This window comes from Vigna unguiculata, chromosome 3 (genome assembly GCF_037176805.1).
Source record: "Vigna unguiculata cultivar grain cowpea cultivar isolate G323 ecotype 2 chromosome 3, ASM3717680v1, whole genome shotgun sequence".
Taxonomy (NCBI): Eukaryota; Viridiplantae; Streptophyta; class Magnoliopsida; order Fabales; family Fabaceae; genus Vigna; species Vigna unguiculata.
This window is the reverse complement of record NC_140794.1, coordinates 38,281,778-38,295,721: the sequence shown is the minus strand read 5'-3', so window position 1 is coordinate 38,295,721 and position 13,944 is coordinate 38,281,778. Positions and strand designations below refer to the sequence as shown.

Below are 13,944 nucleotides of genomic sequence, written 5' to 3'. Positions count from 1 at the left end.
AGTGTAAGAGATGAAAACAGAAGAAGAAAAGAGATAAATATTAAAAAAAATTGTTGGGATTAAAGGGAAAGAAGAATTAAGTGAGATAACTTTATTTATTATTTTGAGTATTATTTTTTAAATTTTATATCATAAGAATAATATAGTTTATTAGGTTGCATTTTTGACATGTAACTTCGTATCTTAAAGAAACAAATCTGGTTATTCAACTGCAATTTTCTGTATTGGACCAGCTACGTCCACGCAAACCGTTGGTGATCCATTGCCACCAGCAGTATACTATAGGAAGCAAATGAGGTCATACATGTTTGGAGAGATAAAATCGAAATAATAATATAATAATTAGATTTGATTAATGAACAGAGATCTTCAACTTGGTATTGAATATTATAAAAGTTTAGTTGTCGGGGGAAGTCATGCATGAACTAAAGCACACTTAGAATTGGTGTGAGAGAAACTATAATCCAAACAAATACAAATATCATAGCAACAGAAAACGAAGGGGAAGCTTCACTTCAAACATAAACTGCTTCCAAGATAGAAGGGTTAGAAAGTTGGGAACTCAATTTGGGACCCACATCGGCCTTTAGGGAACACAGGGCATTCGATGAAGCCAGAGGCCGAAGTGTCCACACACAAATAAACTTGGTAAAGCTGGCTGTTACGTGACGCATCCACATTGCACTCAATGTATGGAGTATAACCAATTGCATTTTTAATAGCTCCTTTGATGCTGCTAAGACTGTAAAACCCTCCATCTGCTTCAATCCCTATTAATCCAAATCAAATGCGTCTTTATCACAAACATTGCTATCACATTAGTAAAATAATGGAACCAGTTTTAATGTATTATATACCAGCTTTTGTAAGAGCTCCAAGGAGGTTGGCTCTCTGTTTCAGATCGAGAGCTGCTTCAAAGTAGTCATGTTGCTTAAGGAGTGACTCAGAACAAGTCCCATGTTTCTCCCATTCGTGGGCCCAAAATTGAACCCCGCTACCACTTGGGCATGCCAGAGTGGGCCAATTCCTCTGCAAACTGCTTGTCAAATCTGATACCTGTCACAATATGTAATTTTTCAGATATACAAACACGTGGCAAAACCTTTTAATAAATTATCAAGTGGGGTAATTATAGCAACACAAGGTGGAAAACGGAACTGAAGCATAGAATATTGTTTTCTTACTCTGTTTTACACATATTTTTTGGTTTCAGTTATCTCTACTAATTGAAAGGTATATATAACAAAGGCGCATGCAATTGGAGCAGAATGAAACACCTGAGATTGCTGAAAACGATTGTTTGAATCACAGTTAGACGGGTAAGAACCATCTATGTTATTAGGCCACAGTCCATGAATGCCAAAATCTGCAGCGGGTTTCCCAGTTGTTGGGTAGCAGCAACTGTTCTGTGTGTCACAGTAGGAGCCTGGCCACTGATAAAAACAACATCTGGGCGTAAGAAAAAGAATAATGAATGACCTTGGACAACCTTAAAGAAACAATCTAACCTGCTGAACAAAGTAGTAGAAATCAAAATCCTGGGAAGAACAGAGAATGGCCAAATGTAGAAGCACCAAAAGCTTCATGGAGATGAACCCTTTGGAACCCATGTCTGCCTCTACTTTAGCAGTAAATAGAGAAATTTTGATGTGGTTTTCTGGAGTATGATTCTTTGGATTCATGAATTTATAGAGATGTGAAAGGGAAAGTGAGTAGGTGTGAAAGCTTGGATTATGAAACATACATAACGTTCGCTGCTTAACTACCTTATCATTCATATCATGGTTTACGTGCGCAAACTAATTACACCGTAACAGCGACATGTCGGTTCACTCATTTTGTTTCTTTCCACAGTCCTAAAACAACTAAATACGATGTATTGGAGAAAGAAGTGTTTATGTTTGTGTCGAATAGGAATGGGTGATATTTATTGGTTTTTACTTGTTTTATGCGCACATGCACCTTTGTGACCATTGGTACCGGAAGAACCAAAACGGGGTTTTTGTTTTGTTTTTGGGAGGGATGGGTAGGTTGCAATTTGGGCACTTGTACAAAAGGCCCAAAACGGAGGCAGCTCTTTAGATGCGTTCACATGATCACATCACATGCAGGACCAAAACACAGCTCCCTTTTAAATGGGAAATAGGCTTACTACAAAGTCTTTCATACACACTTCGTCGGTCACAATTTGTTGTCAAAGTTATTACAAAAGATTTATTAATTCCTAATGATTGTACAAACCACATTTCACATTTGAGTGTTCATAAAGACAAAAGAAGGTTTGCAACCTTAGCATATCATTTAGACTAATAGGTAGATATATAGTCTACTATGATCGATTGTCTACTTGGGAAGCATCTCCAGTGAAAGACAATTAAAAATTATTAGAGGCCTTCATGATGTCAATCAATATTAATGATTGTAAGTGAATAATGGACATTAGATGAACATTATACATTATACTTATTATACTTAACCATCTATGGTTCTAAGAGTTACAGAATTTGAAAAAGATCCAATTATCCTTTGTGATAACAAGTCTAGTTGAAATTGAAATCATCAACTTTAGTCTACATAAGAGATTTCTTTAGTCTACATGATGAACTAAGAGATTTCTTGAAGAAGTTAGGTTTATACCTAGCTTGAAGCATACTCTTATATTTTATGGTGAGCTTGAAAATGTTTAAAGGTGAATAAGGAATGTTGAGAGTGATAAGGATTCTTGAGAACATTATATCCAAGGTAAACTTCAATTACCTTTTTAAATGAAACTAAATTATTTTGTATTTTGGTCGTAAAAATTATTGATAAATTGAACTTTTTAAACTAAAATTTACTTGTAAGATTTTTAAAAATATAAGTATACAAAACATATTTATTATGAGCTAAATTTGTACGAAATAAGTACAAACATCAATATCCAAATCACAATGAGTGGGTAAGGATTGTACCAATTAACTAATATCTGTTTCTTCACGATAACAACAACCAATATGCTTTTGTCTGTTTATGAAATTCATGACATCACATGTTAGGCTACACTCATGATCTTACTACGTGGTCTTGTAACTTTATTTATTTTTTAAATATTATCAGGCTTATAATTCAGTTGCGCAAATTCAATATAAATTCCATCTTTTAATAAAGTGAAGGACCTTTTACTCACTACAAAAAAATATAAATTTACTGGAGGTTTATTGTTTGGGGTTATAGTAACCCCTACTGAGATATATATAATAGAGGTTTTAGGAATCCTTAGTGACTACTAGCGGTAATTTTAAAAATCTCCAGTAAATTTTAGATTTCTAATTTATTATTTTATTTTTTTCTCAAAAATCCTAGAAGCAGTTTTGACTTGTGCAACGTTCGCTCTCGTTCCATCATCTTCCTATGTGTCTCTCAACGTTCTTCTTTTTTATTTCATATCTGATTTCATCTCTTTGATTTCATCTCTCTGATTTTGCTAGTCAGTGCCTAGGAGGAAGACGAAGCTCGTGCATCTCATTGTTCGCTCAAAGTAAGATTTCAATTTCATTATCGATATTCCGATTTTATCTCCATGCTTTCAATTTTGTCTCTCTGATTTCAGCGTGTCTCTGACCGTTCTTCCTACGTGCTTGAAGATCAAGGTAATAAACATTGTTCTCTCTGCTCTCAATTTCGTCTCTCAATTTCATTACCATTCTTTCGATTTTAACTCCATACTTTCCTTTTCGTCTCAACTCAATTTTGTCTCCCTGATTTCCTTTCCCTGCATCATTGTCCTCTTTCGATTTCGCCTCTTTTACTCATGCTCTAGTGCACTGCTTATTTTGCTTTTACGGAATAAATTAGGTTTTCAGTTTTTTATCTTTTAGTTATCGTCCTCTGCTTTCAATGTGTCAAAATCCTTCCTTATTGCCTTCTAGCCAGTTTTGTTTCTGCTGTTTTCTCCCTACTTCATTTTTATGCTCTTTTATAGCTCCTCAATGGAGAAAAGTAAACATTGAAAAAACTTTTTCTAACCTTTTCATATATCATTTTGTTACACGGAGCTGTAAAACCATAAATTTTGTTGAGATTATACTTTCTGAGACATTTTTGATAAATTATGGTTAGATTTTGTGAGGTTGCCTTTCACTTTATAACTATTTGATATTCTTGGATACTTGTATTAATAAGAAGCCAAAAAGCTATATATAGAGGTTATGAGTTGAGATTAAGTGTGCGTTCTTTTCGAAGGAATGATTTGAGGGAGAAAGAAGATTGATTTTGGTGAATTTGAGAGTGAAGTTTATGTTGTTCTTTTTAAGGGATTTGGAGGTGATAGTGGAGTTGATTTGAGGGTGAATTTGGTGAAAGTTTGAGAAGGATTTGACTGATATGATTAATAAAAGTTATAATTTAATTGATGAAAATATAAGATTACCAAATTGTCCTTTGTGTTAAAAGTAATATAAAATGATATTTAGATAAGTTGTAATTAATTTTAATTTTTTTATAATGAATAAAATTATTCATAATATTTATTAATTGTAAAAAAAAATTGAAGACAATGGAACCAATTACTTTGATTTTGGAACCTATTCTTTATTCATTTGGAACTGGTTCCCTTTTTCATGCATGCTTTTTTACCCGATTCCCTTTTTTATGGAACCTATTCCAAATTTTTTATGGCATTTTTTGTAGTAGGAAGTTGTTTTGTTGGGCATTGAAGCATTTCACTACAACAAAGTTGAAGGATGCCTCTGCCTCTGTTGGACGTTGCTGGTGGTGGTTGTTCTTGGTGTCTTCAACATCAACGATGGACATGGTGCAGTGGTGGGTTATTTTTGGTCACGTATGGTGGTGCAATGCGGATAAAATAACATGGGTATTTTAGTAAAATGGTGAGAATCACTCCCAAATCTTGTGTAGCAAGCGGGATGCTATAATGAGAGAAATCCCGCAAATCAGTGCTCTGCCTCGCTTTGCATTTCATACAAAAAAATGCGATATATCTTTTAAATCAACACTTTCAATTACCCATGAATAGTAATTAACTTAAAGGAACACAGTCTAAAGAAGTGTTTTGTTGTTGCGATTGAGATGTTCGATTAGTGATTGGGGGTAGGTATGAGCATTTGTTTTATTGCCAAGTCATATAATCTAACCCTACTTATTATACAAGTCACTTTCTTCCTAGTTATTCCCACCTCACATGATTACTAGATCTTAGTACAACAATGCACAAATGTATGTGTTGTGTCGGGGCTTAATTGTGTTGGTGGTGCTTAATTGTTTTCATCGGTATCATCTATGGTTCAAATTAATCAACTTTCAAACTTGATATGAAATATCATGGTTCATTGGCTGCATTTTTGCTTGTGAATTTTTAGAATTTTGCAATCTTAGTGGTGTGTTGAGGCTACTCCTGAGGACCAACAATGTGTGGACTAGCTCCAACTAAAAACTAGCAAATTCATTGAGTGATACGAAGGTACATATTAAAGTTGCCTAGTTAAAATCTTATTAAATAGAACTTTTTATATGCTGTTATTAAACAGATTTATCTATACTCTGTAAGTTTAGCTAGCCTTGGAGAAATTCCTTTTGTTCATGAAGCATAAATTAGTGTATCAGGGAACATGTGTCTTGTATGATTAGATTTTAGCTTCAATTAATCAATAAATTAATGAAGAAGGTAAAGAAACAACATCTAATGCTTAAATTATAGAAAGATTTCACAAACTTGTTGCCTTATGGCCCTTGGTTGAATTTTGAACCAAATTTATTATGAACATTGGAAAAAACAGAAATCTCTTTATCATGTAAAGTCTTAAAATTAATAAAATGTCTAAGTTTTTTATCAACAAAACTATTGATTAATATTATTTTTGTTAATTATATAGAAACTCAGAATAAAAATTATATTCGTAACTTATAATAGTTAACTTGAAATTTTAATATGATTTAATTGTAATATTTATTGTAAAAGAAGAAAAATATTAATTTATTTTGGCTAGTTATCAAGTATTGGATTGCATAACATTGACATGTGTAGAAAAGATCTGATATAGGGTACCTTATGTAATCTGGGACCCTTTATAATAGACAATTGATACATGCACTAAATTATGGGACTAAAAGTCCCAATATTACAATTAAGAAGTTGTGGACAGCAATACTTGACTCTATCATGAATTGGATTACCAAAATCATATTGTTGTCTAAGTTAAACAACCTTTTTTTATCCCTTTTTTCTGTAACTAAAAATTAATTAAGGTAATAAGATCTTTCATATATGTTTTCAACACTTGATTAATTTCTCTCATGGATCAATGCATTAGTTCAATACCAAATCAAATAGAAAAATAAAAATGTTGCAAATATATGCTCAAATAACCGTTACTTTAATTAGAATAAGTTAGTTTTTTGGATTTTTTTCCTAATGTTGGATATAAATTGATTTCAAGTTTGATTTCGATTTTAATTTCATGTTCGATTGCGATTTGATCTCACTGCATCATCTGCCCTAATTTTTTTTTCATGATTTTCAATTTCAATGAGAATGGTTTAAGTTTCTCTATGTGTTGTGTGCATGAGAGTTTCATTATTATTGAGATAAATATGTTGTCTCTTTCTGTAACTAAGAGTTTGATGTTCATAGTTGTTGATGCAAGTGGAGCAAAACCAGAAGGCGATTGAGGATGCTCGTAGGGTTGCTGATCAAGATGTAGCCACACAAAGATATGTTGCCCAAGTCCATCAGGCTACCCTTTTCTCTGTTTCATCTTGTATCTGTCTAGTAATTATTTTGGCATGGACTATACTTGACTGCCTCTAGTTGGAAGAAAGTGCATCCTATTGGAACATTTTAGTCAAATATGTTGGATATAGTTGATAATGTTTGTTTCAGTTTTTTTATTCTTTTGCAGTGGGATAGATGGTGATTGTGATTGCACTATACTTGTTGTATTAAGCATTATTTGATTCAGCACCATTGCCTTGACTAAGGCATGTTCTAAATACACTGATACTTGTAAATTTATACTATGGTCATCTATGTCAAGACCAATGCCTTCATATATTGCTATATTATATTTTGACTGGCAAATGTTGAATTTTGGTACAACTCAAGTAAACCCCAGGCAGGAACGAGTTTTCAAAACCCAAGACAATAGTGGGGGTTTCGAAAACCCCTGGCAATAGTGGGGGTTTGAAAACCCTTGGTAGTAATGGGGGTTTCGAAAGCCCCTGGCACTAACGGGGGTTTTGAAAACCCCAAGTAAGTTGCATTTTTTCAGGGGTTGTTAAAAACCCCCAGTAATTTGTTAGCTACGCTGGTTCTTCCAGGGAAATTGCAAACCCCAGGTAAACCCATTAGTGGGGGTTAAAACCCCTAAAAATGCCAAATATAACCCCCACTAAGAATAATTATTTTTGTAGTGACTATTCTTAAATAAGAGTTTAGGGTTTAGGGTTAATGGTTAACATCATAATTTTTTCATAATTTATAAAATATATATTCCATTTATTAACTAATATTAAATATTTAAAATATAAAGAGTTATAGAGTCGTAGATTTCGTTAGCTTAGTGTAGTTTAAAAGAATTTATAAAGCAATTCAGTTCAAAACAATAAAAAATACTTCAATCAACCTAAGGATAATTTAGGTTAGGTCTTCTAAACTAGCTTAGTTCAGTTTTAAGAAACTTTCTAACAACACATTATCTTACGAAGTTAAGGACCACACAATTACTATTTACTCATGAATATTCTTAAATAAAACTGGATGGAATAATTGGCTAGGTCACTCAATTAAAATTATATGTAGGTTGGGATAGATAATCTCAAGAGTAACAAACATTATAAGAAAAACCTTAAATAATCACCAAATTTAGTGACAAAAAATAATTAATCACTATAGTGACAAATTTAGATACTAATTTATAAACTAAAAATTATTGGTAATTAAATTAGTTTCAAAAAATTATAACTGAACTCTAAATTGGTAACTAAAATAGTTTCTATTATGATTTAGTCTCTAAATTAGTAACTATCATTAGCTATCTAGGTTTTGGTTACCAAAGGAATTGATTTATAGATTGGTTCCAATTTTTTTAAAAATTTAAGCAATTTTGTCCTTCTCCAAATTGAGACTAAATTTAATGTTTGGACCCTAAGCATAACATAAAGTAATATAACTGATTAGTATAATGTTTATATGATTTTTAATACTTTATGTGATTTTTGACCATTTAAATTTTTAAACCAATGGTGTTATTCTCCATTTTTCAAAATTTGGTTCTAATTTTAAACCTTCTCTAATCCTAAACAAAGAGTAATTAATAAAAATGCGAATTTTAAAAAAATATCAATATAAAATTAAATCTGGTTTGAATTTGAAGGACAAAATTGCTCGATTAAAAAAAAGACCAAATTGAACCACAACAACGAATATCACCAAATTGAATACAAAAAATTGATCCTGTCACGTGACATGATATTGACTTGATAGTCACTGTTAACAATTCATTAACTATTTTAACGATGTTAGCAAAAAAGGCCAAAACGAACAAAATTAACCAATATTAGGACCAAATTGAACAAAAAGAAATATTAAGACCAAATTGAGAAAACTAAACGAATACTAGGTCCAAATCAGTATATAAGCCATTAGTCTATTATTGAATATATATATATATATATATATATATATATATATATATATATATATATATATATATATATCATATTTATCAACTTAATAGTTAATCCATTATATTTTAAAATTTACTAGTACTTAATTCATTAAAAGTAATTCAACTTATTTTCTATATTTATTTTTTAAAATGTTCAGAAAACATATTTTTTAATAATTTTAAAAGATATTTCAAACAGTATATTGTAAAAATTGTTTTAGAATAAATATTTTTAAAATGTTGTTTTGAAAGCATATTATTAACTTGACTATCCTAAATTACAATCTAACTGGAATGTGAATTTACTTGAAAAAATAATTTGAATCGAAACCTTAATACATAAAAAAGATCAAACGCATTTCATATTTAGCTATTTCTTTCGCTTTGCTTTTCATCATTTGATATATTTTTCTTTTCTCACTAGTTTGTATCAATGTGACTATCACCAGTTTTCGAGTGTTTTTTTGAAGAAATGAATTTGGGGAGAGTGTAAGAATGAATTTAGATGGATGTGAATGAATTTGATAGATGAATTTTTGTGTTTCTTTGAATGGATTTTGGGATGAAAGCCATTATATTTAGGATAAAATTTGTGTATGACTTAATCAATGTGATAGATAAAAAAGGTTTTAACAAATTAAAAATGCAAATTACTATTTTAACCTTGTAGTTAAAATTAATATTACTATTATATATATATATATATATATATATATATATATGGGTGGTGTTGGAAAAGTAATATATTAAAAAATGTATATAAGTATCGATTACCTAACCAATTCTCCACAATCCAAATGCACTTCGTTTGCTAACCGATTACTTCACCTATGATAACCACACGAGAATCGGTTATTGATTCTCCCCGTTTTCAAAAATGTTATCTTCCTCGATACCCCACACCACTAGAGCTTCCATGATTGACCTCCAAAGCTTTAGGGTGAGCACACAAATGTTGACGAGCACAAACAACCATAAACTGAGCACGTGAAAGACAAGTTAAAATGGAGATGACACGTGATAAGGTTAAATTGGTAAAATCCACCTTTATCCATCCAAACCATCTTAGTTGTGAGGAGATGAGAGTTTCATCCAATCCTACAAATCTATCTTCAAATATGTGTATTTTAGTGCAATGGTACATGAATCAAATTGAATATCCATCGCTCCAAATAAGCTGATTACACAAATCAACTCAAGCGAACAAAGCATCAATTTTCAAAAGTTCTGAACGTATTCCCATTTGCCTCAAATTAGTGTGCAACTGTATACTTTATTTATTTTTTAACCATAAGTATAATTATGCTCTTTTATTTTTATTTTCTATGACTTTGGTTCCTTGATTTTAGAAAATATAAACTCTTAATTTTCAATTTTATGCAAGTTTTTATTTTATTTTATTTTACCAGTTTGTTTTTTTTTTATACTACCTTAAATAAGAGTGTAACATCCTAATTTTAGCATTTGAAACTAATAAAATTGGATGTTTCATCATAGTGTTCAAAACAGGTAATCTAATATATAAAATATATTAAGACAGTCTTACAAAAAATAGGACTATAAAAATATATCATTTATATACACTAAACAAAACTAATAAGCCTATACAAAACTAGTCTCACTTACTAAAACTCCTCGAGACATTCCACTACTTTAACTAATAGCTCCTCATCCACTAGAGGTGCCTCTATACCTGCGACTTTATATGCTCCTACCAAATAGGTGATCATCGTAAAAAAGGAGACGAACATCAAAAGAAAACACAAAACATATAACAGGGTAAGCTAGTGTACAAAAGAAATCTTCATACATATATTTATATCATGTCAAAAACCCACAAATATGGTATATAACATATCTAAATCTATAATCACACAAGCAGTTGACACTGAACTCAATTATCCAAATACATGTCATAAATATAAGTACCACTGAAGGTATGCACTTGTGATGATTTCTAGTCTCCGTAGAGTACTAAGACACATGAGGTAATCACCCAAATACACAAGGTTAATCCTAGCCTAAGACCGAAGAACAAGTCCAAAGGCTAGGAGTCATTGTCACTCTCACTACATAACTCATTCTACTCTATGTGAGTTTGAATGATTATTAGAGTCATGATATCTTCTTCCAAACTCCCCTATATCCAAGCATACACTAACAATAATAACACCAAGAATTTCCCTTGAAATCCTTCAAACTTCATCACATATGCTTACCATATCCTACTATATTCAATTCATAATAATGAGAACCATAAACATACTTCACATCAACCACAAAACTCCTTAAAACATTCAAATAAGAGAAACATGCAAAAAAAAGGTAAATAACGTTATACATAAAGTACATCAAAATGGTGAAAATCATTTCTCTAACCACAGATTTCAAAACAAAGATCCAATCGATCAAAGTGAAGAACTACATATCTAGGATCAACAGTTAAAATTTCAGTTCGATTCGATAGTTAATGAAGTAAATCTTCATTTTACCAAAAGAACACAGACCTGACAAATAGAGTGGTACTCGATGATGGAAAAGTGGCGCCCGACACCCAGCCCCTGGAATTCACTAACTTCTAGGGTCGACAATCCAAAAATGGCGTCCAACGATACCAAGTCAGTGGCCTGGTGCCCAAAGGCACTGTAACGGCGCCCGACACTGTATCAGAAACAATAATTTGAAAAAATTGGTTATGTGCACTTGAATAATTGGGCACCTTTTCTTTTAGTGTTTTTGATTCCAAATGATTTGAGAGTTAAAAATGATATCCAATCACTCAAAACATAGGTCCAAACCTTTCCCCAAATCAAGACTAAACATAAATCAAAATCAAACAGTTCAACATACAACTCATCAATTCAACAAACCACATCACAATTAACTATTAAGATGATCAATTCAACAAAAAACTACCTTCCCTTACCTAACCAAACTACACAAACAGCCCTAAGACAGCTCAACATCTTTAGCTCCACAAGATGTTTTATCTATTCATAGAAACAATACCAGAATGATTAGGACCTACCGTTACAATCATTGATCAACATAGACTTATATAGAAGATTAAAAGAACACATGCAAGTAGAAAAGCCTCACATGTGTCAGAAACTAAAAGAAGACTAAGGAAAAAGGTTGAAACTTAATTTACGCGAACTGATCAGTCCGATTTAAAGAGCTCACCACAAGGATCACTCCTACGGTCTCAAATCTTCAATCATGCAAACAAAGAAGAAGAACTCTGAGAGAGAAGTAAGAGAAATCTAGAAAAGTGGTTTCTAGAGTGATTTTGTGTTTTAAAATAATAAAACTCGTTTATAACAATTCTATTTATACTACAACCTTTTAATATTAAAATAATCGAAACTAGAAGAAGACTAAGGAAAAGGGTTGAAACTTAATTCAATGGGAACGAAGAAACTGATCAGTCCAATTTGAAGAGCACGCCGCAGGGATCACTCCTACGCTCTCAGATCTTCAATTAGGTGAATAAAGGAGAAGAACCCTTATAGAGAAGTAAGAGAAATATAGAAAAGTGGTTTCTAGAGAGATTATGTATTCTAAAATAATGAAACTCGTTTATAATAATTCTATTTATACTACAACAATTTTATCTATACTACAACCTTTTCATATTAAAATAATCGAGTCTCACTATTTTTAAACTATTGTCACTTTTAGGACGTTATCTTCTAATGTCTTACCATGAATGTTATATATTTTAGTTAAAATGTATGCAAAATTGAACGTTATAAAAAGAAAGATCAATAATTGAAATATTTTTAGTGGAACAAAATGTGTAAGTTGATTAATGGATCGGAGCCTACCACACCTAACCGGTAAGGTTTGATTGTCATTGATTGTAGCTAAAGGACAAGAACATGTGTCTTGACAACCACAGTGTAATAATAAGGTTTGGCTATTATTTCCTCGATCAACATATAAGTCATGATCATGTGCCATTGTCTATTGAATGCAATCAAAATTTAGAGTACAAACATATATTTTTCACACACAAAAATGTATATGTTGATTAATGGATCATAGCCTTAAACGGAAGATAAATCTCAACTTTTTACCGAAAGACCATTCATATTAATCTTCATTATCTTTCACTTTCTCTAGTTTTTTAGTTGTTATTGCTAGCATATTTTTTTTAGTTATTTGTTGTATAAAAACTTGTAATGTTGCTCAATAAAATGCATGGCACTTTATATTTTTTAGTTATGCTCATTCTAGCATTTTATAATTTCAAATAGGGTATACCTCATTCCACCACTCCAAGAATGGTATTCTGACCCATTTAATTAGGTGTGACAATAAGTATATATAGATTCTTGCTAGAGGGAAACTAAAACAGATTTGAGGGGTTCAACCGGTTAACTCACTCAATAATACTATGTTACGATATTATAGTAATAAAATATAAGCGAAATCAAATGAAATTCGAAGGAAGAGAAAGTCAAAAAAAAGCGAATTAAGATAAAAATTATTTTATTATTTGATAAACATATTTTTTATATGAAAAATTATATTTTAACTTTTTATTCTTTATTTTTGATATGATTTAGTGTGAACTATTAATTTTTTTTTTTTTAAAAAAAGATAATAGTACATTAGTAAGTGATCCATGCTAAATCAAATCAAGATTAAAGAATGAAAATAAAAAATAAGTCATAATAAAAAACCGAAAAGAAAAAGTAAAAGGGATCAAGCGACCAATAAAAAGACCAGAAAAGAGACGGTAAAATATATAGTGATTTTAATCTGCATTTTCATCACAATGCGAAGGTCTTTCGAGTCTGAATGTCCTAAAAAATTGCAGCCACATTAATCACCACCTTCAACTGTACAAACTTTTGGTTCTCCCTGGGATACTGACGCCCAAAGATTGGAATTTTAAAGTTCGCAACTATTGTTTCTCAATTTCACTCCAATTTTAATGGCCACAACGATGTTGTGGATGCGATATTTTTCTCCTAATGGACGTTGGAGAAATACTGAGGGCGTTCTTCTATCATAGCTTTTAGACCTAAAAGTTATTTTGACTAATATGCCCTACCAATCAGACTCTAAGGTACATGTTGGTAAAAACAGGTTCACATTAGAAACTTGCCTTCTTTGGTATCATCGAAACTCTTGTAGGGTCCCGCGAAGCCACAAAAGGAGAATAAACAAAACCAGTGGGTGCCAATTAAAAGTTGCTGCAGTAGAAATTTGTTACACTGTGGTCCAATATCAGCAACAAGATCAAGAGAATAATAAGAGGTTGAGAGAGATG

The 13,944-nt window shown here is 31.5% G+C and overlaps 1 protein-coding gene across 1 annotated transcript; it reads right to left on the bottom strand.

Moving 5' to 3' along the window:
• Window positions 1-322: 322 nt before the first annotated feature.
• LOC114177237 (ribonuclease 1-like) lies at window positions 323-1,738 on the bottom strand. Its single transcript, XM_028062509.2, has 4 exons — window positions 1,509-1,738; window positions 1,278-1,433; window positions 858-1,056; window positions 323-770 (listed from the first exon to the last, which is right to left on the bottom strand). The coding sequence occupies exons 1-4, from the start codon at window positions 1,680-1,682 to the stop codon at window positions 547-549; spliced, it is 753 nt and encodes a 250-aa protein (XP_027918310.1). The 5' UTR covers window positions 1,683-1,738; the 3' UTR covers window positions 323-546.
• Window positions 1,739-13,944: the final 12,206 nt, after the last annotated feature.